General features: G+C 38.9%; 2 protein-coding genes and 1 pseudogene across 4 annotated transcripts in view; all 3 read right to left on the bottom strand.

Moving 5' to 3' along the window:
* Positions 1-271: 271 nt before the first annotated feature.
* On the bottom strand, positions 272-6,149 carry LOC148860983 (uncharacterized; annotated as a pseudogene). Its single transcript, XR_016113000.1, has 3 exons — positions 6,086-6,149; positions 5,308-5,995; positions 272-453 (listed from the first exon to the last, which is right to left on the bottom strand). The product of XR_016113000.1 is annotated as an uncharacterized LOC148860983 (transcript).
* Positions 6,150-9,005: 2,856 nt separating this feature from the next.
* LOC148860982 (two-pore potassium channel 5-like) lies at positions 9,006-13,531 on the bottom strand. Its single transcript, XM_088982595.1, has 2 exons — positions 11,888-13,531; positions 9,006-9,411 (listed from the first exon to the last, which is right to left on the bottom strand). Exons 1-2 carry the CDS (start codon positions 12,922-12,924, stop codon positions 9,243-9,245), a joined length of 1,206 nt encoding a protein of 401 aa, XP_088838721.1. The 5' UTR covers positions 12,925-13,531; the 3' UTR covers positions 9,006-9,242.
* A 1,521-nt stretch (positions 13,532-15,052) lies between these two features.
* The window catches only part of LOC148860981 (HAD-superfamily hydrolase, subfamily IG, 5'-nucleotidase), a 70,361-nt gene continuing 57,705 nt past the window's right edge, over positions 15,053-27,708 (bottom strand). For both annotated transcript variants that reach the window (XM_088940897.1, XM_088940898.1), the window contains 4 exons: positions 16,376-16,506; positions 15,940-16,002; positions 15,755-15,833; positions 15,053-15,359 (listed from right to left, as the gene is read on the bottom strand). In XM_088940897.1, the coding sequence (XP_088797023.1) occupies positions 15,270-15,359; positions 15,755-15,833; positions 15,940-16,002; positions 16,376-16,506 (363 nt within the window). In that variant the 3' untranslated portion in view covers positions 15,053-15,269. The remainder of the gene's footprint in view (positions 15,360-15,754; positions 15,834-15,939; positions 16,003-16,375; positions 16,507-27,708) is intronic.

The following is a 27,708-nucleotide window of genomic DNA, read 5'->3' as shown; positions in this document are numbered from 1 at the left end:
AGGGGGTGGTCTCCTACTTCCTCTTGAAGTTTATCTTACAAGAATAGAAAGTCCTATTCTTATCTCTTTATCTAATGAACTCAATCATTTTATCTTTCTAAGATTACATCAAGAATTTAGATCTGGAATGACTCTTCTCAGTTTCTTGTTCTTGGATTTGTAATAGACCTCCTCTACAAATTGGGCTTCAGTCAGGCTTTTCTGCGAGTTGGGCTTCAGCTGCAGATTGGACCTTCCTACGAAATTGCCCCGACTTCGGGTGCGGATTTGACTTCGATGAAGGCCAAATCTGCGAAAGCCCAAAACATAAAAGTTGTGGATTTTTCTCTTATCTTTCTAGTAGCCCATTTGGAGTTCGGAGACGCGAGTTAGGCCCAGATCACTGAACGATGTCAAAACTGTGAAAATCCATCCGATTTGTCTGTCTTTGCTCTTGATGCCTTCTTTCATACCCTGGACCAAAATACAAGAGATATGAGTCCAATTAGATGCTAATTTAGTATAAAAGACAGAATAATTGAGGATAAAAATATGATAAATTCTACTCTCATCACCCTCCTCTTCTTGCCAAATTTGCTAGTTTCAACAAGCATGACAATCGGCTCATCCTTCCTAATCAGTTATTTGGCTCGTTGCAACATATTATGAAACTCTTGAACGCTGACATTCAGCTTGTTCATTTTATAGTTCATAATGAATGGATTGAAGGACAGAGGCAAGGAGTTAAGAATGGCGTCTATCTGTGTAACCAGATCTAGCCCGTTCCCAAAGGCCTCCAGCTCGCTTATGTAACACATCATCCGGAGACAATAGTCATGAACTTGCTGCCCTTTGGTCATCTGCACGGTCATGAATTGCTTCAAGACCTTTTGGCGAGTAGAACGGTTCTGCTCGTCGTACATAGTTTTTAAACTATCCAATATGTCTTTGGCTAGTTCGATCTGATCGAACTGCCTCTGTATCGGATTATCTAAAGAGGGTGTGATATAGCAGCGGACTAGGGAGTTTTTCTCCTCCCACTCTTGGAAGTCCCTCCTTCGGGCTTCTAAAGCCCTGTCTGTTGGACGTTCAGATGCAGGATTCTTTGCCACTTTATCTAATTTTTCTAAAATCAGGACAGGCATAAGGTTTCTGTACCAATCAGCATAGTTCGGGCCCTTAAGCTTATTATCGTCGAGAAGCTTTGCAAATTGACCATTTGCCATTTTCTGGTAAAACAACAAAATGTTAGTCTACAACCTTAGTTTGATTCATGTTACCTACATAGATATGGCTTTTAATCTATGTTCCATTTCCATTTATTCATCTCTGAGATTTCTCTCCTCCTATCTCAGTGACGGAGACGGCAAAATGTCTCTGGAAATGTGGGAAACCACATAGGGTGCATGGAGCCAACTGTTTCAGCTGCATAACCCCACCACCTTTCTATGAAGGATCACATCCACTCATCGTATGAGTATTCCCTTTGGCCTCTGTCAGACAAGGTTCATAGCCATTTTAGGGTAAACATTTCTGTCCAATGAGTGCTCACCCATCATATTCAGGTTACGCCGAGGTACCGTGAGAGAGTTCCCATTTTCTGGTGAAGCCCCTCCCACATCGGTCTATGACGCCCCTATCATCTTATGAAACACTCTGACAAATCCAACAACAAATGGATAACTCAATTTTATGGTGCATTTCCTCATTAATGAATGACCCATCATCGTGCTAATGACGAAAGGCCTTTAGAGAGTTCATCACATGAATCTCCCTATCACATGCACTCATATTGTTGGAGGAAACTAAAATTACGCCCTAGTTAATTTAGGTCAAACCAAAGTGGCTCCCACTAACTTTCATAAAGTCAAATTTCTAATGGCCCAAAATCGGCTAGGGTTTCTGCACGCATCCCTTTTCAGGGTTGTGGGGCCCACTATGAAGGGAGGGGTCATCTAATGACCGCAAGAGGCACCATGGCAATGATGTGCATTTAGCCATGGTGTGCGCAAGAGCCACTGTCGTATCATAACGAGTCAAGTGCTTATGGCCCATGGTCGCAACACATCATACATTCATACATCACATGCAATGGAAGAATTGATCCAATCAATCAATCACTGTAAATTCCATTAACAAGCCCATTAAAAGTTCATAATGTTAACAATTAACACTATCTAGGTATATGGGTTGAATGGCAGTTAGCAGTTCGGCCCATATAACTTTCACACAAACTGGGCTTTTGCAGTTTTAACTCTTTAAAATTGTGCTTTACAGGTTGGGCCAAATTGACTTTTACAATTGAACGTTAGTTTTAGACCTGAAGGTGGGAGAAATCAGGATTGAAAACATTCTCCTTCGAACCCTAGATTCGGTCCAAACAGTTTTGGTCCAATCTGGTCCAAAATGGTCCGAAAACTAATTTTCAATTCAAGAAAGATCTGAAATTAATAATTCTGATTATAGACAATCATAAATCAGACACGGGACTATTTGTACCAAATCCACCTACAAAACAGAGGTTAGAACGTAGGGTTGCAGTTTCATAAATTGCAAAACGCAGATTGCGAAAGTCATATCTACGAATCTCCCACGTCGCCGACATCTTCAATCAAGAAATAAAAAAAACAGAAAACCTAATCAATGAGATCCTATCTCAAAGCTGCAAAATGTTCTACGAAATCCCTAGGGTCTGAATTCTTGTAATTCGAAATTAGGGTTTCTCCTCTTTTTTCTCAGTGATTAAGAAACCTCCTAATCTCATTAGGAGTTATCCTAATCCAAATCTGTATTTGGATAAGGAGTCTTCTTAATCCTATCTGCAGATTAGATCAGCCCACTCCTGATCTTATTAGGAGGTTACCATATTCAAATTCTAATTTGAATTTGATCTCCATGAGTGGATAGGGTTAAGACCCAATCCTTTTGGCTTGACCTAATCTCAGATCCGCCCCTTTAAGTGACTGATCAAATCAGCCCAGTTCGAAATGGGCTTTAGGCCCAATATGTTTTAAATGCGCAATAGGCTTTCAAACTGCTACCTAGTTGGGCTTCTTTGTATAGCGTGGGACCCAAGCATTGATCTACACATCAGCCACATGGGTTTGGCCCAACCTCTGTTACAAGGCTTAGCTGAATTCACTGGAAAACCCAATGAACCCCTTGAGCCCATCACATGGATTCTATGGGCCCAACACTTACACTAAGTGGTCCCTAGGCCAAGTCATCTTATAAAAACCAGGGACTGTGGGCAGATGCAAGATTAGCCCATCAAGTATAACCCTAAATGGCCTTACACTCAACCTCTCAGCCCATAATGATCAAACAATGCTCCGATAAGAGAGGACCTCTCCCTCGGTTGCAAGGAACAGTATTGCACTCTCTATTCACATGGATCCTAGGAATTAAAACCACCTGCAAGTATTTTGAAACTGTATATGTCTATATATCTTATATATAAATTTTGCCGATCATTACCTTTGTCCGACAAAGGGGTTGATCCCGTCACTATGATCACCCACTCAGATGGGTTCATGAACCATCCCAACATACCCAGGTTTTGACCCCCTCTAAGGATCTCACTGATTGGCATATCAAATAATGCCCAATCCGCCACCTAGTGTAGTATCATAATCGAGTCTAGGGGTCATGTGTAACTTTCCAATTTTGCCCATCAATCTCCAAGGTCTATGGCAATATTGGAAATCTGGTCCGATTCAAATATTCAAGTAATCCTACACTACATGTGCCTTGGGTCTCACCCTAGCGGCTGAGACAGGCCACCCCAACACTTGGCAGACACCAATGTCAGCCTTGGAGGATAAATCTCCCCAGACTTATCCAATAGCTATGAACATTCTAAACTAACACGAGTCTCATTAAGTGTCCAGTTTAAGGGCCTTACACAGAAACATACCACACAACATGAATCAAACATGCACTAAATATCAAAAGTACATCAAAACTGATTGGAGCTAAGGGCATACAAAACTGTCTAACAGATGGGCCGAATCTATATGGGTTTATGTAAGATCATTGTTGAGGTCCCATGCCATACAAAGAGAACCAAATGGGCCAGCAACTAAATAGGGTCGTGAGTCACTTTCTTAATGGGCCTAAAGCCCATGATTAATTAGATTAATCAAGTGATCACATGACAGCTTAAGCAATCAAGTGACATGGGCAAATATGGGTATGGATATGGATTTGGATCAATAATTAAGAGAAGAGGATAAGTCTTATCCACTTAAAGAGTCCAAATCCAAATAAAGATTTGGATTAGGATACTCCTAATTAGATTAGGAGTGTTGATCCTTAAGGCTTAGGGAAAATTGCTCCAGTTGTCAATCCGCTCTCAATTCTCTTTCTACTCTTGCCACTCACAAACCCTAGTTCGACCTCTAGTTCTTGAACTGATAAAGATCAGTTTTGATTTCTGATTTTTGCAAGAAAATATCATATTCATTCGTACTCACCACTCTTGCTCGATCCAAGCTGTTGGGTTACAGTTTTTGCTGAAAATTTGTGTTGTTGAACCGGCTTCAATTGAAGTTGTGTCTTATTCAGTGGAAGCTGGTTTTGGTACACTCTTTGGGCGTGAACTACCACTTTGGAAGCTACACTTGTGGATTCCGTATCAAGTATACTTCTCCCTTCATTTTGGCTTCAGATCTGGTCCATCTTGATGCAAGAATGATCCTTGAAAAATGTAGTTTTTCTAAAATTGGGAATACGATTCCTTGAAGGGTAAAAGAAAATTTTTGAAATTTTGCCCAACCATCTAGCACGGTTCGGCCATCCATATGATGGATTTCCCCTTCCTTCATCGTCTTCTTGATCCGATACTCTAATACAATATTCGCTTGAAGTCTTCAAGCGCACTCTAAAAAGCAACATTACCCATCATCTTCTCCACATAGAAGGATCAACTTTATACGATCCAATCTTTTTTTTATTTTTTTTTGAGAAAATTCTCGATAGGTACTCTGTACTTCAGGTCGAGTGCCAGTTTAGTATCCAAACTACAAAATGCGACAATCTAGTAGACGCCAAGACCTTGCTTGTCGTTAAGGTCGACTATATTGATGACGATTCTGTTGATGCTGATGATCGTGGTTCTTCTTAATCTCATGGTAGCAACTTAGCTATAAGTCTAGCCAAGTTCTTGCTATGTAGAATCATCTCAAAGTCTCTTCAGTTCTTGTAGCAAATGTGTGTTGCTAAGGTTTCTTGTCTAGAGGTTCATGAATAGATTAAACTCGATGCTGTAAAAGAATATTAACCTAAAAGAGAAAATAAAGAAGAAAAATAAAGGAAAAGAATATTCACCTCTTCCGGCCGGAGGAAGACGCAGTCACCTAGAACAATAACGGTCCCAAATTGATCCAATATCTTCACCAACTCCAAAGCTTGATCGGAATTGGAGCAACCTTCCATACAGATCGGAATTGGAGCAACCTTCCATACAGATCTGAACAAATTCCGAATATGGAATAGAACTCTTTTGGATCTGTCTCAATTTTGACTTTAACATTTCCAACCGTGATAGACTAAGCAATTTATGTGCGTCTTCAACCGAAATCCCATCCCTAGGATCCGTTTGCATCACTGGAGGAATCAAACAGTCTAATCGAAGACGGTCTTTGTTTATGTCCATTCCTCTCACCTTCTCCATTAACTTATCTCCGATTGGCAGAGAACGAAGCTCCAACGACATTGCTGGTTGAACTAGCGGCCTCTTATGAAGGAATCCGGAAGAAGCCATTCTCGCCGGAATTCGTTGAGGTGAGGAAATCGCACCCGAAGGTTGGGGTGGCGGGATTTGTGGGGACAATGTTTTCAAACGACGGAAAAGAGACAGAGGAGTGTGTTAGTGTTAGATTTGGGGAGGAGATCTGGTCCAGTGGCGCATTTGCTTGACATTGTGGGCGTGAGAAGCTGGTTTTCAAAATCTTAGGTAAATGCAAGTGTGATGGGTAATTAAGGCCCCGTTTGTGTCTTTCTACGCAGTATTTTGCTGCTTACAAGTTGAGAAGACCAAAAATTGGTATATTTCCATTTGGCACGTGAAAGATCTTGTCGCCAAAAGATGTGATATAGTAAAAACACGGGAAGCCCATTTTGGGCTGATTTTGGGAAGCTCTAAATGAAGCTTCCTGCGTTTTCCACATTTTAATCTTATGCGGAAAGATCCGAAACGATGCATGGAAAGATGTGCATTTGCCAAATGATCTTCGGGTTGTCTAAATCTTATGTCAAAAGCTCAATGCATTTATTGACTATCAGAGCTGCAAAAAGATCTTCTCAAAAAGACCTGTCAAACGGGCCCTAAGTCTTTTTGTCTTTTAATTGAATTGGGTATTATATTGCCAAAGTTTAGGTATTAGATTATCACATTTTAAAATTTGGGTACTAAATTAACATTCCACCTAAAGTACAGGATACCTATTGAAAATTTGTCCTATTTTTTCCTCACTTGAAAGTAACATTCTATATTTATTTATAGAGAAGAAGAGGAAGAATGGGCCGAAGCCTCTATTTTGTATTTGAATTAGAAAGCTATGCAAAAAATTTATTCGAATATGCGAATATGACTGACCTTTTGAGTCCTTAGCATATACTGTCGCTCGCTTCCCTTGCAGATCCACCGATTTCTCCTCAGCTTTCCTCACTGTGTTAGGGAGCTATTTTGTAGGGGATTCCATCGTGGGATTCAAAACGCAGGTACGAAGAAGCGGACAGAGATTTTGGGAAGAAGTCTCCAGCACGTTAGCATGTATTAAATATGAGGGGCATTTTGGTAAGTATATTGATGACATGTAGTGGAGGTGGAGTAGAAAATAAAAACCAATTTATGAACCGATTGATACTGTAATTTGAGCCACCGTAGACGAAAATTTGAATTCTGCGGTGGAGAGATCGATAAAAACCTAGAATGTTTTGTTGATTAATAGAAATAAGGGTTCTTTTGTCATTACAGACTTTCTTTTGTGTTTTAAGTTTTTAAAGAGATTCTCTAATGGTGTTATGTAGTCTTATATCTAAGCCTCTCACGATGATTTACTGTTCTATGGAGGCTAATATTTCTTATTTTTATTTCTATAATTTTATATCTTATAGAAGTAAGTCTAACGGTCTAACCAAACGATCAGACCATTTGCTCAGTGATCCAAATGTTCGTACGTTCTCTTCAAATCTGACAACATTGGTCTAGTGTATATAATAAATAAATAAAAAAAAAAAAAAAAACGCTTGTCACAGGTCTTGCTTACAATCCAAGGTCAAAGAATATTCTGGCAGATGGTGAGGCAAGTGACTTAGCAGAATGTGTTTTTGAAAGTGATTATTCTGATGCTTTGAACAGCAGAAAATAAGGGCATATCAAAGATGTTCTTTTTGTATATTACAGTTTTTAGAGAATACCCAGCTTTAGTTCAAATGATTTCTCCAACCGTAATGGGGTAGCCCATGCTTTTTAGCTTTTTCATGTGTTTGAAGTTTTGTTTCTTTATGTTCCAAGAAATTTCCTTCCTCACCAAAAAGTGAGTATTTGTGGGCACGATTTTGTATTAGCCAGTGGATTGGCCGGAGAGAAATTCATGCACACCGGGCTCAGCTACATATCACGGATAAACACGGCAGTGCCCAGTAAAGATGGGGTCATAGTAAACAATGGTGTGTCCACTCCTGATAGGTAGCCTAGCCCCATGTGCATACTCCAACTCATCCAGATTGCCCTCTTCTACCCTTCATATGTTTATTTGCATGTCGACTTTATTCTTTACTTTCTAAGTTAAATAAAGAAACTATTTTGTATTATCTCTGTTCATAAGCTCGTTTCATTAAAAGCCCTCTCTTCTATGAGCATAGTTAAAAGATACATCTATTAGATAGTGTATATGCCCTTAAATCCAATAAGATTGATATACATATACATTTATTGTAAACGAATGAAGGTACATTATTGTTTCATGTTGACATTGGTTTGTTTCTCTGTAATTACCCCTTAAACTGGATGTTTACGAGACTTGTGTTAGTTTAGAATGTTCTCAGCCATTGGATAGATTTGGGGAATTTATCCTATCGAGGCTAACACTAATGTGCTGTCAAAGAAGTTGTGGTAGTTTTTCTTAGCTACTAGGGTTAGAACCAAAGCACATGCAGTGTGGTTTGGATGAAACATTGAACCTATACCATTTTCTAGTTATGTTTTAGACCTTGGAGATTGATGGGCAAAACTGAAAAATTATACATAACCCATAGACTTGATTATGGTACTACACTAGGTATTTGATTGGGCTGTCTTTGATATGCCAATTAGTGAGATCTATTAAGGGTCAAAACTTGAGTATGTTAGGGCAGTATGAGAATTCACCTAAGTCGGTGATCTTAATGATTAGATCGGCCCCTTTGTCAGACAAAGTGAACGATAGGGTTTACACTCTCTCTGATGGAAACCTAAACTGTCGATAGTAAATTTCAACTGTGTTTGAAATCTGATAATAAATATAATATATTTGTTATATTTATTTTACAAAATATAACGAATTCAATTCCTAAAAGGATTAGGAAATTTTGAAAATTTGCCTAACCATCTAACATGGTTTGGCCATCCATATGATGGATTCTAACCCTTCCAACAATTTTTACATAGAAATTATAGAGTCTAGGACCCAAAGTTTGCACAACGATCCTTACATTGGAAAAATAGGCCCCCCTATGGAAGATTTGATGATCTTAGTATCTTACCAATAACGATAATAATTTCCTCAACAAAGTGTTGTACTTTGAAGTTTGAACTACAAAAACAGTGAGGCCATGTGCTATTTGGTCACCAATCAGTACTGTGCAATTGCCAATTACTCTGCATGAGCAGACCACTTATCCTTAGTTTGACTCTGTAAAGAAATGAGAGTCAAATTATGCTGCCACTTTACACTCACCGTATTCAAAATCGATATCCTAATTAAGATGACTAAGCTCCAGCAATGCATGATAAGCATTGAAATCATTTACAAGTCCAATTGTAGCATAAAAGAGAGATTAAAAAGAATATAATGAATCAACCCGTACTCATTTACAATTTGATTTGCTTCCAAACAATGAATCAACCCATGCTCATTTACAATTTGATTTGCTTCCAATGAATGCTTTTTTTTCTCGTTTTTAAGTTGCAATCATCAAATGACATTGACAGGCCATATGCAACTTAGGTAAAATGTCATTGGAAAATTATATACATATACCACCCTTCAAACCTTCACTTACGTCTCCAATTTTTCCCCATATCTGTATCTCTCCAATATATCAGGCAGCGTTATCTTCCCAGAATTGTTGGGGTCGAGCTTGTTGAACTGATTGCAGATCTGTAATACATCTTTCTCACAAATTCTTCCCATCTCCTTGAGTTTGTAGATTACATACTCAGATTTACTGTAGGAAAATTGAGAATTAGAGGTCTTTCTAATAGGACTGAATAACAAAAGAAGTTAATTAATGATTGGAAGATAAACTATACATTAAAAGCAATATTAATCCATGCTTTTAGCAGAAATGGAGTAAAACAGAAAAAAATGGTATCTAGATAGCCTAGCAGGGAACATGGTTCAACTATACTATGGATACTACTAGGAGAGATCTTACAACAAAGATAACCAAGCATGGTAAACTGTCACAGAAAATATCAAGTTAAAGAGTTGTTAAAATAAAATTATTTAATCCTCAACAATTTTTCCTAGAGTATCTCTTCTAGGAAGACTAATGGATCCATACAACCCTGGTTGCATGAGGTATTGTTGCTAAACCATTCAAATGATAAATAACACTTTCATTTGTAAAATTAGAGACATATATGGTCCCAGCTATCCAGGATTTTGGGAGTGGACTTGATAACAACCAACCTTCATACTCCAAATAATGGCCCCTACTAGAGCCATATATGGATGCCAATATAATTTATGATGTAAATATTGTGCTTTGCAGACTTCATTCAAGTGTAATTGTTCTAAGCTCTCCCATTTGTAGATTTGGTTGGGTCAGGTTGCAAGGATAAACCATAATTAAAATAGTTAAGAGGCCCAACTTGTGCCAAGGTCCATCACATGGGAGAGTGCACAGGTTAAGCAAAATCCAAGGCATTGGAGTGGTGCCTGTGCAATACAAACATTGGTTGTAAAAGATGCCCTATATTTCATAGGTGAGTTATTAAATTCAGTTTCTTAATAAAATGGAAACTGAATTGGTTGTGGTTGAATTTAAATGTTCTATGTTTAATGCTTTTTTAAGTTCAAAAAAATCACAAATTCTAAGGATTAAAGCTTGTAAACTTATCACTCGTGGATAGAGTAAGAGATTATTTTTCTTTTTACCTTTTTGGTAAATAAGTCTGATTCCTGAAGGCAGAAGTCATGAGGCAAGAAACTTAATTGTTGTATGATGATGAGAGTGAAAATTAACCACTTGGACAGAAGATCAACTATCTTCTATTTCAGTAAACAATTGTGATGATATAGAGGATTTTGGGATTCAATACCTCTCTATTTTCTACATAAACATTTATAACCTGATGGAAATCCATCCAAGTAAAAACTAGTTGAATAAGATACCTTCGTTAGTCTAGGCCATTTGTAATTATGCATAATATTTTGAAATTTGTTAGTTTCCTACTGTTAAAGTGTTAATACTGCATTCTTTATCTCAGATCACAGTCGGTTGCATCTGACCAATATCTGTTGATAACCACTATTGTAACACCTAGAAACAAATCATTTGCTCTGGAAAAATATGGTGAAAGTTTTGGAAAAGAGCCTATTCAGAAATCCAAATCACTGGGTATACTTCTTTTTTTAATTTTTCCAAAAGCAATCACTTAGAATGCTTAAAATGCAGACAGAAAAATGTGAAGTATTTCATGCTCTGGTCATAGTTGTCAACCCTCAACTTCCAAGTACAGCATTGATGCAAAAATTGAAAGACACAAAGTCATGCTATAAAGAGACAGAAGGAAACATCCAGCATAGATGTTTGTACTGGGCATCTCAACATTAATGCTGATACAATATTTTCAACTCAGCAATATGCTGAATTTTGTTCAATTTAAGATGGTGTGGCCTAACAATTTATTTGGGCAATTTCTTAAAGATAAGTACTCCCACCAGATCAAGATGTCTCAGAAGCACCTGTGATCTGTCCCAGATAACCAGGAAACTTCTAGAGGTATTGCTGATGCCAGAAAATGAGAATCATTCCAAAACTACACATAAGAAATGGCTTCCTATCTGAGGATATCTTCAACATAATTTGCTTGGGTCTGCAGAGATTTGCTTGCTAGAGGTAACAAAATAGGCTTTACTATCAGAATCAATAGACAGAAAATTTATACCAAACTCTCCAAGTCAAAATAAAGTACAAAAATTAAAAGAACAGATAAAAAGACACAAGAATGTTATTCAAACACACAATATTACTGCATTGATATAAGGCCACGTAGCAATTTACTGGGGAAAAAAGATTGCTGTTTGCTCCGAAGTCTAAAGTTCAACTACTACAATTACCATTTGGCACCAATGAAGACCCAACAGCACTCTTTTAAGATCAAAAGTAATAACACCATAAAAAGGACCTAAAGAGTTTAAAATCAAACAAATTTGCAAAAATTAAACAACAGTCAGAGCCCTCTGGAAGATACAGTCACTTTAACTCAATCTACGCTAGTCCAATTTTGCAAAATTACCAGAAGATAGTTATCACTACCAGAAACTGAAATTGATAGACTATAACCATATGATTCCAGAAAGAACTTCAGGTTGAACTAGTATGATTCCAGAATTCTGAACTTCTGAAAACATGAAATATGTGGAAATCAAATTAGTGGAGAAAAAGAGAAGAAAATGACAACAGAAGACCCAACCTGATGAAGCCATTGTTATTGACATCAGCTGCAAGCAAGTCCTCAATTGTGATGTCCCGATGCAAAACCCACTTGGCAATTCTCCTGTGCCTCTTATCAATCCTCGCCTCCGCTAAAAACAGAAATGCCCGGGCCACCGCCAGGGTGGACAAGAGAAGCCAAACCGAAGCAAACAACCTCCCGGACAAAGTCTTAAAGGCCCTATCCCCATATCCAACTGTCGTAACAGACATAACCGCCAAATAAACCGAGTCAACCCAGTCCAGATTCTCCACAAAGCACAGAAACATAAACCCTGTGCCAATACACAATAAGACCACCCCCAATGCCAGACCCACCTTCATCCTGATCCTCATCCTTCCCTTCTCAACATCAAAAATGTAGTCCTTGGCCGAGAACCCACCATCTCTGTGGCTTCCACCGACTTGAATACTCGTTAAGATCATGGTTTCCTGCAAGTCAAGGACATAATTCACAAGCCCACTAAGCAATATATCTATGAAGCCAAACCCCACCAGTACGAACCCACAAGCGAAGACTTTGGCTGCCGGGGTCAGAGGAGCGATGTCGCCGTAGCCAATCGTGCACATAGTGACGATACAGAAGTAGAGCGCGTCTACGACGGGGTGGGTCTCGATGCCGGAGAACAGGTCGCGGTTGAAAGAGTAGATTAAGACGCCGAGAGAGAGATAGACTAGGAGGAAGAACAAGGCCTGTCTGATGATCGAACTGGACTCGAGCTGTGGTTCCTGCATCTGGGTCTGATTCTTTTTTAGGTCTCGCATGACTGCCATGGCCGGGGCTGTCTTGGAGCGGTGGAGACCGGCCTTTTTACGGGCATCCGGTGGTTCGAATTCCGTTGAAGGTCCTTCGAGCTGATAAGAGGATATAGAGACGATATCACCAAATTGATTTTCGATTTCTTCCAAGTCCAAGGTGACTTTGTTTTTCAGTGATTGAGGACTCTCGAATGAGATTTCTCCATCTTTGACAAGATTTTGGTTTATTTGGGAGTGGAGGAGCGGTTCACTATCCATCCAATTCGAAACGCATTCAAGATTTTCTGAAATTTTTAAAAAGAAAAGGAAAACAATCACAGGAGAAGAGGAAGGGTAGAAGAATCTTGATAAACAGAGCAGCAATTAGTTAACCAACAGCAGTAGAGCCATCAATTAAAAGGCTCCAACTGGGAAAAAAATCATAGATGGAGATGGTTAACGAGAACAAGCAATTGAGATTTGCTTGTGGGTCAGGCTATTCTTATTCCGTGGAATATTCAGGTCAATAATCGCCGGAGATGGCGTCGCAAAAACAATGGGAATGGACACCTGGAAGTCTTGGCCATCAATTTCCGAGTCTGGCTTCTGTTTTTAAAAATGAGTAAATAACACAGGACAAAAAGCATTAGTCATTACTCATTACTCATTAGTCATTAGAAAATGAAATGATGGAAATGAAAAATACGCAATCCCCACTCGAAACTTGGGCGACTTTTGCATGGTGACGCAAATAAATACCAAAAGAAGGCCAGGTATATTGCACAAAATTATTAAATTACATTATAACTTATCGTTCCAAAAGTGGTGTCTGATAAAAAGGGGCAAATAGCAGTATATTGCACATTCACGAGATAACGCTTCGTTGATCTCACGGTGTAGTTGCAAAAATCTCTTGCAGATTTTCTTTTCTTTTTTTTTTTTTAATTTTTAGCTCGATCCGTGAACTGGTTTATAGAAGGGAAGGCTTTTAAAATCGAACCGAAGAATAAACCGTTTGGGGTCCGGTTCTCGGGTCAAATGATCAGACCGTTTGAATTGAATGGATGTTCATTCTAACAAAAAATAAAAAAAATAATAAAAGGCCAAACCATTGAATGATTCGTACAGTTTGACTGCCTGGGTCAGTGGTTGCTGACCAAATCAATGGTTTTTTGGGAAAATAATGATTCTAGGGTAAAACGTGACCGATTCCTGATTTTTCGGGTCCGATTCAGTTTTGAAAACCATGATAGAAGGTCAACCAGTTCTACTTGGTTCGTTGGAATAGGGGTTTAGAATTCATTCCTATTCCAACCGTTTTGGTTGGGTGGAATTGGAAGATTTGGATTCTTGGTGAAATGGCATTCCCTGTTTGTATGAATAGCCATTCCCTCCCTTAGTAATGAGAATTTATTTCAGCCAAATCAGCTTTCGAATCCGATTCCAGCCTGAACCAAACAGTTATGGAGAACAGGTCATTCCGATTCCAATTTTGACTAAAACCAAACAGAACCTCAAGACCTACCATTGGCGATGGTAATTTCTACTATTATCCACCTTGATGGCGTGGCATTTTATTTGAAAAATGGGTTTCGAGGTGGGGACAGGTTTTGGAATTTTCCAACCCATATACAATACAGTTTTAAGCTAGAGCATCCCAACCCTCACGATTCATACATTGTTAAAAGGGATATGAACTTATGTATTGGGTGTTGAATTAATAATATTTTGCATCTCATGTGAAAGATAATTAATAGATTATGTATTTTTACATATTTTAATCAAAAAAGTAGAAATGTTGATGTTTGTTCATGATATTTTACTGATCAATTGCTTATATATAATAAAAAATTAGATGCAAATTTTGGATCCAACCCACCAACCCGAATTACCCCACCCTTAAATGTGGAAAGGGTAAGGTCAGTAAGGGTTTTGCATTTTCATTTGCAAGGAGGATAGGGATTCTGAAAATTCAACCACCAAAGGTTTTGAGGGTATGGGTTGGGAGGCCTAAGAAGATGGATAAATTAGATGCGGATTTTGGACCCAACCTGTCAATCTGAATTACCCCTCTAAAATGCAAGAAGGGTAGGGTTGGGGAGGATTCGGATTGGGAAGGTATAGGGAGATGAATAATAGGATATAAAATTTACAAAACCCTCCCCAAATCCGTCCCGCTGCCATTCCTGCCTACTATTGGTTGGCTCACTGTTGCAAGAAATTAGCAATCCTGACGGTTAAATCAATAAAACCCAGATAAAAACATTGATCCGTATGCATAGCTATTCATTTATGCTTAAATAAGCAAGTAGATGAAGGAAAGTGTTTACGTGCCCATCAAGAATTCCTGGTGTAGGAATCTGATACACATCCAACCTAGAGAGTTCATGAGTGGTCATCATGAAAGGGATCCAAGGACGATAAAATGCAGCATAAGAAATGCCATAGATTCTATGCAAACAATAAAATGCAGCATAAGAAATGCCACCTACAAAATAAGCCACATATACAATAAGAATATGTACAATATGGATAAAATGTTTCCAAGTGCCCTTCACGAGTGATCAATATGGCATTCAATTCAATGTCATAATCATCACCACTACCACTTGCGTACTCCAAATCTATAATTCTTGAGGAGATTTGCTAGGACTATCAACTACAAATCCGTTTAGATGTGGAGGATAGTAGTAATATGAATCATGTGCAAGCATCTGCAACAGGTAAAAAAGATCTTATTATGTACATACAAAAAATGGTGAAATTAAAATGCAAAGATGAAGTTTAATGGAAGTGTAACAGGTTAATATTATGCATTCGTACTTCCTGATAAATCAGGAGAGAATATTACACAATAACAGATATTTCTCAGTGATATCTGTATTTGTGAAGGTTAATATTTCTCAGTGGTTTTGCACTCCATGTATTGGAAATCGCCAGCATTATGATTAGATAATATTACACAATAACAGATGTTTCTAGCATGTTCACTGAGACACAAAATAAGAATACTCTGATTGGATTTTCCTCGTCATGAATTCAGTTCAAAATCCATTCGACTTAAAGAAGCCAGCCTGTTGAAAATTCAAGAAAAGCATGGTTGGTTTACCTGTTCCTGAGAGCGGAAATACATGAATGGTGTATAATGTAGGAAATTCGAAACTCTAGAGGTGTATATATCCGCATATCTGCAAATGGAGGGGAAAGGAGAAACCAAAATTAACATTTGGGAAAGAATAAATGAAAGACATGGAAGAAATTCCAGATTGGAGAATGTCAATCATAACCACATACTTCTCAATTTGTCTCATCAAGTGACTTTTATCCCAAAAACCAGCACGTGAGAGAAAACCCCACCTGATACACATCATGTTAGAGAGCTCCATGAGCCAAACTTTCCAGTACAACTATCAGAAAAGATGGTAAGTCAGCATATAAACTCATGATTTCGATGAATTAAGTACTGATAGGTCCATTGAATCATGGTCCATGGCATCAAATGGCTCTGCTCAACTTAGAAATATGATTGGGTCATGTTTTCCTGATCTGTGCATGAGTTGGTTACTCAGCAGCATGTAAGTCACATTTTATATTAGGGAAACTAATTAATCAACATTATGTAACATGATTACATAACATATATGAAATTTAACCATTTGTGTGACTCGTGAAATGAAAGCACACTAAGTCAAGCTTACCAGTTATTCATGGGGTTCCAGACTTGGCTTACCTCTCATTGAAGTACTCTCCATCTGCTTCTAACATGGGAGCAATTTTATCATCCAGACGTTGCATTACAATAAGCAGTTTTTGCATGCTTTCTGTCAACTCCTGATCATCCATATTAGTTGCAGCAAGAGTCTGGAAGAAACATTGTTAATTGCAAATGCTTTCCAGTTCTAAAGGAATGTAAAACCAAAGACCAGAGTATGAAAAGTAAAATCAAAGCTAGGATGTATAACAGAAGATCTGTCTCATGACCATGGTAAAACAATTTGGGTTTGAGAACCCTCACAGGGATGAATATTCAGAATGGTTTTGAAAAGCACTTATTTATGCTGGTGAATGGAATCACACACCATCCCCCAAATGAAAGCAAGAAAGAAACAGCTCTTCCCATGCTGAAGACTGATGTCGTCATTGCATGGTGCAATGGTAAAGTATCAGGCTGGCAAGCATGAGAATGCCAGATGGGACATCTGAATCCACTCATCCCCCTCCCAAGATGCCAGATAGCCAGGACAGGCAATAGATAATGGTTCATTTTGGGGATAACAATTTATATTGAATTAGGATATTACAAGCCAAGCTAAATTTTCAAAATTAAGCAAAAGCAACATGAATTTCTATATATTTTCCACGTCTTTACCAAGATCAAGTTAATGCAAAGAAGAATTGGAGCCATTTCCCAAATGCAGGAATGTTGTCAATCATGTACATCAGCTCTACAAAGGAGTCATCCTTGTCAATGATTCAGGATTTATATTCATTTTGGACTTTTTTTTTTTTATCAATAACAACAGATTTCATTAAATAGTAGTGAACTTACAAAGAAGAGGAGCTAAGGTATCTTAACTCCCCAGAAGTTGGGAATGCACCCAAACTGATGAAAACAACAATTATAACTGAGCCCAGAACACAGAAACCCTATTAACCCCTTGCCTAGCTAATCCATTGGCAAAGGAGTTGGCATTTCTCTTTACCCAAGTATACTGAACTTCCATATTCTTGATCAGCCATTTGGACTTTCTCTTTTCATTACTGTAACTCCACATCTTAGAGGTGTCTTCTTTTAGCCAGTCCACTACGATCACAGAATCTCCCTCTATAATCAATTTCTTGACATTAAGATCTTTGGCCTTTTGTACCCCTTCCAAAGCTGCTAACACCTCAGCCCTCAAAGAGTCTCTCACTCCAATTGATTATAGTACAAGACATTTTTTATTGGTAACCAGAAAATTTATTCATGTATGGAAACAAAATGACTATTAGTACAAGACATGTCAAACACCTCCATTGAGAGATAGGCTAAGCCCCAATATCATATATATACTTGCATATAACCGTCCTGGGGGATGATCTCCAAATACAAATCTATTCTATTCACCCCTTGCCTAGCCGATCATTGCATCGATGCGAATGTCAAGCACAATTCCCTAGCCAGCTGTAGAGCTTCTGTAACGGTTTGTTCACATATCGAAGAACCATAAGTATTTTATTTTGAATTAGCCCACTACTTGAAATTCCTTTACAATTCTTGGAACTTCTTCCTTGAAATGTACAAGATAGATCCAAGTATATCTAAAGTAGTCATCAATCAAACTAATAAAATACTTATACTCACCTTTAGAGGCTATAGTAATGGGGCCCCAAACATCAAAATACTACGATGGGAAGAAAAAGTTCTACAATGTTTACTCAGTTGACATGTTTGAAATTGCAAATTTGATACTGAAATGGACTTAAACAAAGTAGCTAATAGAAATTTCAAAGACTCAAATGACAAATGATCAAGACAGTTATGCCACAAGTAAACTTGGCTTTAAGTTGACTGACTCAACAGACTAATTGACTCAAATCCTAAAACACACAAGAGTGAAGAAAGAAGGTTACACTGCAGTTCAAAGACATATTAAAGGTACTAATGGGCAATAGATTTATAGGAAGCTTAGGGACATGCAAAACATTTGTGTAGAGAAGATGGGCCGAATGGCCCATAGGCTGTTACTGTATGTTATCTTTATGTTCTTCTCTGTAATGGGCCTTATTCTGGGCCCATACTCTTTTATGTTCCTCTTTTTGTAATTTCTTGTCCAACTAAGGACCTCTCTTGTAATTACTAAAAGATTAACTTAATAAAAGTGTATTAGAGAGTTAGAGGGAGGTTATGTTCGAAACTCTCATCCTCTAACTCTCCTTGCTGCAGCTCTCTCTTCTTCTCTAATCTTATCTTGCTAGTTTCCTTTGTTTCAAACACAGTCCCTACTTCTAGGACTGTTTTTTCAACTTGGTATCAGAGCAGGCCACTGCTTGGCGTGTCCCTCATGTGGTTCTAGTCCAGCCAACTACATGAAGAGGTTCTAGGGCTGAGAGTTTACAGTCATCCGCCTGATTCTTGGAGGTCATTGGAGGGTTCCCAAGCTTCTACACACTTGGAGAAGGGTTCGGTGAACAAGAAAAATCAGAGAACAAGTTGCTTTGCCTGATTTAAAATCGGAGAAAAGGGTTTTTCGAAGTCATCCTAGAGGACAAGTGTTCGGCCTGGTTTATTGTACAAACCAGAGACTCTCTTACTGTAAGTCTTTGCTCAGTTGTTTCTGGGTTAATTTTTCACTGTTCTGGACTGTTAAAAGGGCCGAAGTTTCCTTGGAAACAGTGCTACTATTCGGCTATCCTCTGGTCTAACTTAATCCAAAGATTTTTGGGTTGTTTTTATCTCTTTTATGGACTGTCAAGTAGCCGAAATACCCCTGGAATCACTGCTGCTGAGACTGCTTCATTCGGCCACTGTTGCTGGACTGCTCCTACCCAGAAATTTCTGGGTTGTTTTTGGAGGTCCTATTCGGCTGATTATTGGGTTGGGAAGTCGCTGAGACTATTAAAACTAAGAGGTATTAGTCTCATCTTCATTCCAGGCCCTTCTTGAAGGCTGAAATAGTAAACAGTGCCCTATACTTTGAAGGTTGAAACAGTAAACAGTGGGCTGTTAAGTATTGCACACTGAGTGTTCGACAGAAGGTCTCTCAAGGACTGTATTTCTTTTGTCTTCCTCTTGGGACATCGGCTGTTAGAATCAGAAATATCTTGTGTTTGGAGGTTGCTGGGTGTCTTTTGGAGGCTGAAACAAAAAAGAAAAGAACTATCACCGAACTTTGCATAATGGATTTCTCAAACTTTGAAAACAAGAATACTGCTGAATATGGGCAGATGTTGGGAACCCCAACCGATTCTATGCTAGCTGTAACTACAGTCAAGCTTGATGGGACCAATTACTTAGCTTGGTCACAATCAGTGAAAATCCATATTTGTAGCAAAGAAAAATGGGGTTTTATTTCTAGGAGCAAGAAAGCTCCTCCAGAGGATGATCCATCTTATGAGAGATTGGTACAAGAAAACTACACTGTGATTGGGTGGCTTGTGAACTCAATGCAGCCACAGATCAGTCAACAATATCTATGGATGAATTCGGCTAAAGAGATCTGGGATAGTGTTGCAGAGACTTATTCCCAGAAGTTGAATGTTGCTAGAGCTTACAAACTGAGAAATGATGTGAAAAATCTAAGACAGGGGGAGAAGTCACTTGCAGCATACTTCTCAATCTTAAAATCTATATGGCAAGAGATTGATTTGATAGAGGCTGTGACTTCAGATACCCCTAAGGATGCTAAAACATATAGGAAATTGGTTGAACGGAATAGGGTGTTTGAGTTCTTGACAAGGCTCAATTCTGAATATGATATTACAAAGCAAAACATCTTGTGCAAGGAAGATGTTTCATTGTCACAAGCATATACTCTGGTCAGCAGTGAAGAAAGTAGAAGGCAAGTGCAGGTTCAAGGAGTTGGTATTAATGATCATTTTGCAAATATGGGAATTAAACCCGAAGGGGTTACAGAAACTCACAGTGGCTCAAGAAGGAAAGAAGTGGTGTGTGAATATTGTAAGAAGCCGAAACATTCAAAAGACAAGTGCTGGAAGTTGCATCCCAATCTTGTACCTATCAGATTCCAGAAGAAGAATGATAGTAGAAAGACAGGAAGTGCACATGCAGCCACAGGCACAGATATAGAGGTTGAATCTACCAGTGCACAGTTGGCAGCCATGAAAGCTGAATATGAGAAGTTTGGAAGGATGATCAGTCAGCTTGAAGGTGCATCTTCATCATCCATCCCTTCTGGAAGTTCAGCCACCATTGCCTTTGCTCACTCAGGTATAAGGGCTTCCGCTAACCATGCATCCACCTCAGGTAAACACAAAACCCCTTGGATCATAGACTCAGGTGCTTTTGATCACATGACCAACATTTCCACTTTATTTGTTTCATATGATTTACTTCCTAGCCATGACAAAATCACCTTAGCTGATGGTTCTCTTGCCCCTATTTCCGGCAAGGGAACTGTCAAGGCTACAGACTCCTTACTCTTACCTTCCACTCTTCATGTGCCAAAATTAAATACCAATTTGTTATCTGTAAGTAGCCTAACCAAATCATTGAATTGTTGTGTAACATTTTTCCCTTCTCACTGTGTATTTCAGGACCTGAAGTCTCAGAAGGTGATTGGGAGTGGCCATGAAGCGAATGAAATATACTTGCTTGACACCCCTGGCCAATGCTTTGATCATCCCAAGAATGTTGCTTTTGGTTCTACTTTTTCAGAGTCTATTAGTCAAATTATGTTGAGTCATTGTCGGTTGGGTCATTTACCTTTTTCTGCTTTAAGCCATTTGTTTCCAAAACTGTTTAAGGAAGTCAGTGTGTCCAGTCTCAATTGTGAGTCCTATCAGTTGTCAAAGCATTGTAGAAAAAATTACCCTGTGAGGTGCACTCTGATGTGTGGGGGCCATACTATTTATCCTCTATGGGGGGTTACAGATATTTTATCTTATTCATTGATGACTTCTCTAGATTCACCTGGATATACTTAATGAAATCCCGGGATGAAGTCCCAAGACTTGTGAGGCAATTTCATGAGCTTGTTCTAACTCAATTTGGTACCAGAATTAAGGTTTTCAGATCTGACAATGCAAAAGAGTACTTTGAGAAGAGTTTATCCTTGTATCTTTCAGACATGGGGGTTATTCATCAAAGCTCCTGTGTTAGAACCCCTGAACAAAATGGAGTTGCTGAGAGGAAAAATAGACATATTGTTGAAGTTGCAAGGAGCCTTTTGTTTGCCTCACATGTTCCCACAAGATTTTGGGGTGATGCTGTACTTACTGCTACCTATCTCATAAACCGTATGCCATCCAGGGTTCTAGGGTTTAAATCCCCCTTCAGTCTTCTTTATCCAGACAAGGATCTCTTCCCAATTCCTCTTCGTGTGTTTGGTTGTACCTGCTATGTTCACATTCCAAGTGTGCAAAGACACAAGTTTGAACCGAAAGCCCACAAATGTATCTTCCTTGGTTACTCCCCCATACAAAAGGGTTATTGATGTTTTGATCCAAAGATTGGCACCCGACATGTCTTTATGGATGTTACCTTTAATGAACTTTCTCCTTTTTATAGTTCCTCTCAGGATGGACTTTGTCCACAGGGGGAGAGTCTGTCACAAGTTTTTGCTCTTCCTCTTCTTGTCCCAGTTGAGTCTCTTGACAAACCTATATCCTCACCAAATGAGTCAAAGGAGGATCAATCACTTCATACCTCTTGTCCAGGGGACCCTATTTCTTTACCCCCTTGCCCTATCCATAATCCCAAAGTGTATCAAAGGCAGAGATCCAGGAGTGAGCAAGTGGTTTCCCTTATAACAGATGAAGCTCATACATTCCCAATCACAGATGAGATAGCAGGTACTGCTTCAACTCCTTTGGAATCATCTTTTCTAGACCTTGATGTCCCCATTGCTGTTAGGAAAGGGAAGCGGAAATGTACTGCACACTGCATTTCCAAACACCTTTCTTATGACCTGCTTTCTCCTTCATACTTTGCCTATCTCTCTTCTGTTGCTTCTAACCCCATCCCTAGGTCTGTCTCAGAAGCTCTTGGGATTCCAAAATGGAGAGATGCCATGGAAACCAAAATGGATGCTCTACATGCAAATGATACTTGGGAGGTGGTGGATTTGCCTGAAGGGAAGGATCCGGTTGGGTGCAAGTGGGTTTTCACCATTAAATACAGGGCTGATGGAACTATTGAGAGGTACAAGGCTAGGCTTGTTGCAAAAGGGTATACACAGACATATGGGATTGACTACCTGGAGACTTTTGCCCATGTTGCCAAGATGACATCTGTGAGGGTTCTTTTATCTCTGGCAGCTCACTTTGATTGGCCTCTCTATCAGTTAGATGTAAAGAATGCATTCCTGAATGGTGACTTACATGAGGAAGTCTACATGTGCCTTCCCCCAGGGATGTATGGGAAAGATATGCAAGGAAAGGTATGCAGATTGAAGAAATCTCTTTATGGTCTCAAACAATCTCCTAGAGCCTGGTTTGAGAGATTTAGAGCTGCACTTGTTAAATTCGGCTATGTTCAGACACAGTCGGATCATACTCTGTTTGTGAAGAAAAGTAGATCTTTGGCAGTGTATCTCATTGTGTATGTTGATGACATTATAGTGACTGGTGATGATACCTCAGGCATTCTGGCTCTTAAGTCTTTCCTCGGTACAGAATTTGAGATTAAGGATCTGGGGGAGTTGAGATACTTCCTTGGCATAGAAGTTGCTAGATCCAAGGATGGGATTCTTATTTCCCAAAGGAAATATGTTCTTGATTTATTGTCTGAAACTGGAAAACTGGGTGCAAGACCAGCTGCAACTCCCATTGATATGAGTCACAAACTTTCAGCTACAGATGGAACTCTGTTGGAAGACAAAGGGGTTTTTCAGAGACTTCTTGGGAAGCTCCTGTACCTGTGCATTACTAGACCAGATATTGCGTATGCTGTCAGTTGCATTAGCCAATTCATGCATGCTCCTAGAGATACTTATATGGCAGCAGCAGAACGGATTTTGTTCTATCTGAAAGGCTCTCCAGGGAAAGGAATCTATTAGGATGAATGAATGAGCAACATGAGCAAATATGGGGTTTTCGGAGTTCTAATTCGCTTGCTCACCAAAGCGGAGAGAACCCCATATTTGCTAATGTTGTTCATTCACTCATCCTAATAAAATAAATTTTTAGAAGACACTTAAATTTATAAAACCTTTTCCTATAGGGATTAAGAATTTTAAGACCCTGATATGGGCTTGTTTGGGCTTGCCTTGAGGGGATTGGTTAGGGCATAAAAAAGCAGAAAAAAAATGCACAAGTTTTCAAAAGGTACACACTTGAGCTAAAGCACAAGGCACACCAGGTGCACCAGGCATGTAGATTTTGAAAGTTTTGTGCTTCGGACCTAGGTGAGGTGCATACCCTAAAATGCACCTTGCCTATGCATGCACCTAGCCTTTTAAATCACTAACAAGGCCAAAATGTTCTTCTGACCTTTTTGGGTGCAAGTGGAATAGTGGATAGCTCCAAATGACATGGAAAGTCCCTTTAAGGACATTGTCTTTTCACAACCCAAAAGAAGAGGAAAAATGTTTTGGAGAAGTACAAAAGCTGCTAGATTTTGGTTCATTTGGCAAAAAGGAAGAAACATTAACAGAAAATATAATGATAAATGTAGTGCATTGGATCAAAGCATTGCCTTTATTCAAGCATAGTTGTCAAGGCGACGCCTATGCAAGCGCCTAGGCGACTGGTCTACACCAAGGAATCTTTTAAAACATTAATAAAAATGTTCTTCTGACCTTTTCGGGTGCAAGTGGAATAGTGGATAGCTCCAAATGACATGGAAAGTCCCTTTAAGGACATTGTCTTCTCACAACCCAAAAGAAGAGGGAAAATTTTTGGAGAAGTACAAAAGCTGCTAGCTTTTGGCTCATTTGGCAAAAAGGAGCACAAGAAATTTTAGGGATGTAGCTTCTACTAAAGAAACATTAATAGAAAATATAATGATAAATGTAGTGCATTGGATCAAAGCATTGCCTTTATTCAAGAATAGCTGTCAAGGCGACGCCTATGTAGGCGCCTAGGCACCTGGTCTCCACCACCAAGGAATCTTTTAAAACTAAATTTTTATGGGTGAAGTCTAGGTAATCCTGGAGCTTTAGGTATTGAGGAAGTTTTCTAAAACCATGAGGGGTGATTGCTACTCAGGACTATATAAGCCGAATAAATGGTAGTACTTCAAGAACTAAAATTGAGCAAGTCACTGAGATACAAAAACTTATAGTTGAAGGTAAGGATAATCATAAGGTGGTTAAGACATGAGGTAAACTGTCAAGTTCCATTGAAAGAAAGACCTATATTAAGAGAAGGGGTCTTGCTTTGATACTAAGAAGAAAACTATATCAGCAATATGTATTGAGTTTAATCAAGAAAATACAAAAAGAGGAGAAGAGAGGAATAAGAGTATAAGAAGAAGAAAAGATAGAAGAAAAGTGAAAAGAAGGAGAATCATAGCTCTCTCCAGCTCCAATTCAATCTTTTATTAGATCTTTAAAAAAAAAACAATATGAAATTACATAGATGCCCTTAATAGGGCATGGCTGTAGTAATAGATGGTGTCCATGCAATTGCAATGGTTGATCTTACTCACATGTTGAGGATTCTGCAATATTCAACCAATTCCTTACAATATCATCTGTAGTAAAGCAATCAAACTCTAGCAAAGTTTTTGTTGGAATGCCTACTTTATTTTTTATGTATGTATTCTGCTGAGTTAGGGTCTGTTTGGTCTAGTTAAAGTGGTTTTTTATCATTGTTTATGTACTCTAACTTAAGTAGGGGCATAAGGGTCTTTTCCCTTTTAATTATGGTCACCCTATATATAGTAATATAAGCTGGCACTGCCACTCAGTTAGTTGACTCCAAAACCTTTATCATCTCTTCTCCCTTCTCTCCTCTCTCTCCTTTCTCTTCTTCTTCCTTATTTCTTCTCTCTTCTTCCGTTAATATGGTATCAGAGCGGTTCTACTAGGTCTGAGAGCAGATCGAACAAGTTCTCTCTTCCTTATCTTGCTGTCTTTTTCAACTGAGATCAGAAAGGCTGACCTACGTAGGTCAGAAAGGCTGACCTACGATTGGTATCAGACCTACGACTGGTACAAGCAAATGAATGAAGACTGCTGAATGCCGTCAGAGAAGTTGTGAGGTTCTAACCTCTTTTTTATGGATTGTATGATCCCATACCTGAAAATAGAAGACCTGTATGTTGTGGATGGCCTGTTTTTTAACATTTGTTGTGTGACGGTACTGTTTTATGACCCCTCCTGGTGGTCGATGTGTTTGGATGGTCTGGAAGTTGGTGGAGTGTGACTGTTAGGGCAGTACAGCACTGAAATCAACCTAAAATCTTGTTCTTTTTTGGACAATCAAAGCTGGTTTGTATTCAGATTGTGTCCAGATTGCAGTGTGTGCATGTGGGCTGCATCTTTGGTGTGTTTCTAGGACTGTTTCTTGGTGTCAGGAGGGACATAAGGTGTGTGTAGGATCTGAAAAGTGTTTGAATCATGTCTTCTGAGACATCTGCAATTTTTGGAATTTCAAGAGGTCAAAATGGAATGAGTGGGGGAATGGATATGAGTTTCCCCATGGCTGTAATCCCCTTTGATGGACTGAACTACCTTTAATGGTCTAGGGGAATTAAACTTTACATATTGGTAGAGGGAAAATAGGGTATATTAATGGTAAAGTGAAGGAACCAAAGACTAGAAGTGTTGAACATGATAGATGGTACCAAGAAAATAGCATGGTGATGTCATGGCTCTTGGTTTCCATGCTGCCACAAGGAAGACATTTATATGGGCTGAAACAGCTTGTGAAATATGGGAACAAGCCAAATCTACCTATTTAGAGCAAAGGCATTATGCAAAGATATATCAATTAAAAGCTGAATCCTCCACTTGCAAGCAGGGGGAGAGAAGTCTCTTGGTGTACTACTCAGATCTGACATCAATTTGGAAGGAACTGGATCATTATCAAAATGTGAATTAGAAGTGTGATGAAGATGCAAAGGCAACAAGTCACTTGTTTCCCAACAACAGGTATTTGTTTTTCTTTTGGGCTGAATCCTACATATGAATCCATGGGGGTACAAATCTTAAGAAGTAAGAACTTACCTTCAATTCAAGAAGTTTATGCCTTCGTTCAATCTGAAGAGAGTAGAAGAAGTGTGATGAATTGTATAGAGGGGGAGCCGGTTGCACTAGCTGTCCGAGGGGGTACAAATTTAAATGTCGGAATTTCTTTTAAAAAGATTGATTCACAAAAGAGAGTGGATGACAAAGATAAGCCTTTGTGCACTCACTGTCAGAAGTCCAAGCACATTAGAGACACATGTTGGGATCTTCATGGCAAGCCTAAATGAGCTCAAGAATTGAATAAGAAATCAGCATAATCAGCATTTGATCCGAGTAAGAAGCCAACCCAGCAGAGTTAGAAGAAATATAATTCAGCAAATATGGCATCTCAAGAGACTAGTCCCATGGTACCCTAGGAGCGACACTCTGGTTCTGACCCCAAGGAAGAGATCAACTCCTTTCGTGACTACATGGAATTATATGGTAGGACACTTCGCTAGGACTCTAGCACTACTCCTTCTACCTCCTTTGCGTCTACATTAGGTAACACTGCCACAACTTTCCATATGTCATCTCATACATCTAATTCCCCTTGGATAATTGACTCTAGAGCCTCAAACCACATGATTGGTAAGTCAAATTTATTCCAGGCATATAACCTCCTCTCTGGGAGAGATAAGTTGAGACTGGCTGATGGGTCATTTTCCACCATAGCTAGTCAAGGAACCATCTCCCTTCCTCTTGGTCTTACCTTCTCTAATGTGTTGCGTATTCCTAAATTTCCTATCAATTTACTTTCCATTAGCAATATTACCCACTCCTTGAATTTTTCAATGGCCTTTCCTTCTTCGTGTGTGTGTTTCAAGATCTAGCCTCGGGGAAGACGACTGGTAGAGGAAGCATGGTGGATAGTCTCTATGTGTTGAAGAACAAAGCCAGTCTTGTGGCTTTAGAGTCCTTAAGTTCATTTAGTGAGAATCAAGCCTATTTGTGACATAATCGTCTTGGTCATCTTTCGTTTGAGTCTTTAAAATTTATGTTTCTTGAGTTATTTAAGTTTTTGTCAGTTAGTGAGTTGCAGTGTTGAACATGTCAATTAAGCAAACATTGTAGAAATTCTTTTTCTTTAAGAAATAAAAAATCTGAATTTCCTTTTCATGTCTATTCTGATGTTTAGGGCCCTGTTACTCTACATTGTGAGACTGGATATAAGTATTTCATTACTTTGATTGATGACTACTCTAGATATACATGAGTTTATCCTATGTGA

The sequence above is a fragment of the Nelumbo lutea genome, chromosome 4, assembly GCF_056320005.1.
Source record: "Nelumbo lutea isolate HS-2025 chromosome 4, American lotus-T2T, whole genome shotgun sequence".
NCBI lineage: Eukaryota > Viridiplantae > Streptophyta > Magnoliopsida > Proteales > Nelumbonaceae > Nelumbo > Nelumbo lutea.
The sequence above is the reverse complement of the archived record's forward strand: the minus strand, read 5'-3'. Positions and strand labels throughout refer to the sequence as shown.

Coding starts and splice junctions, on each gene's coding strand:
- LOC148860982 (XM_088982595.1), bottom strand. CDS start 12,924: ATGGATAGTGAACCGCTCCTCCACTCCCAAATAAACCAAAATCTTGTC. Junction 9,412..11,887: donor AATAACAATGGCTTCATCAG/GTTGGGTCTTCT, acceptor ATTTTCCTACAG/TAAATCTGAGTATGTAATCT.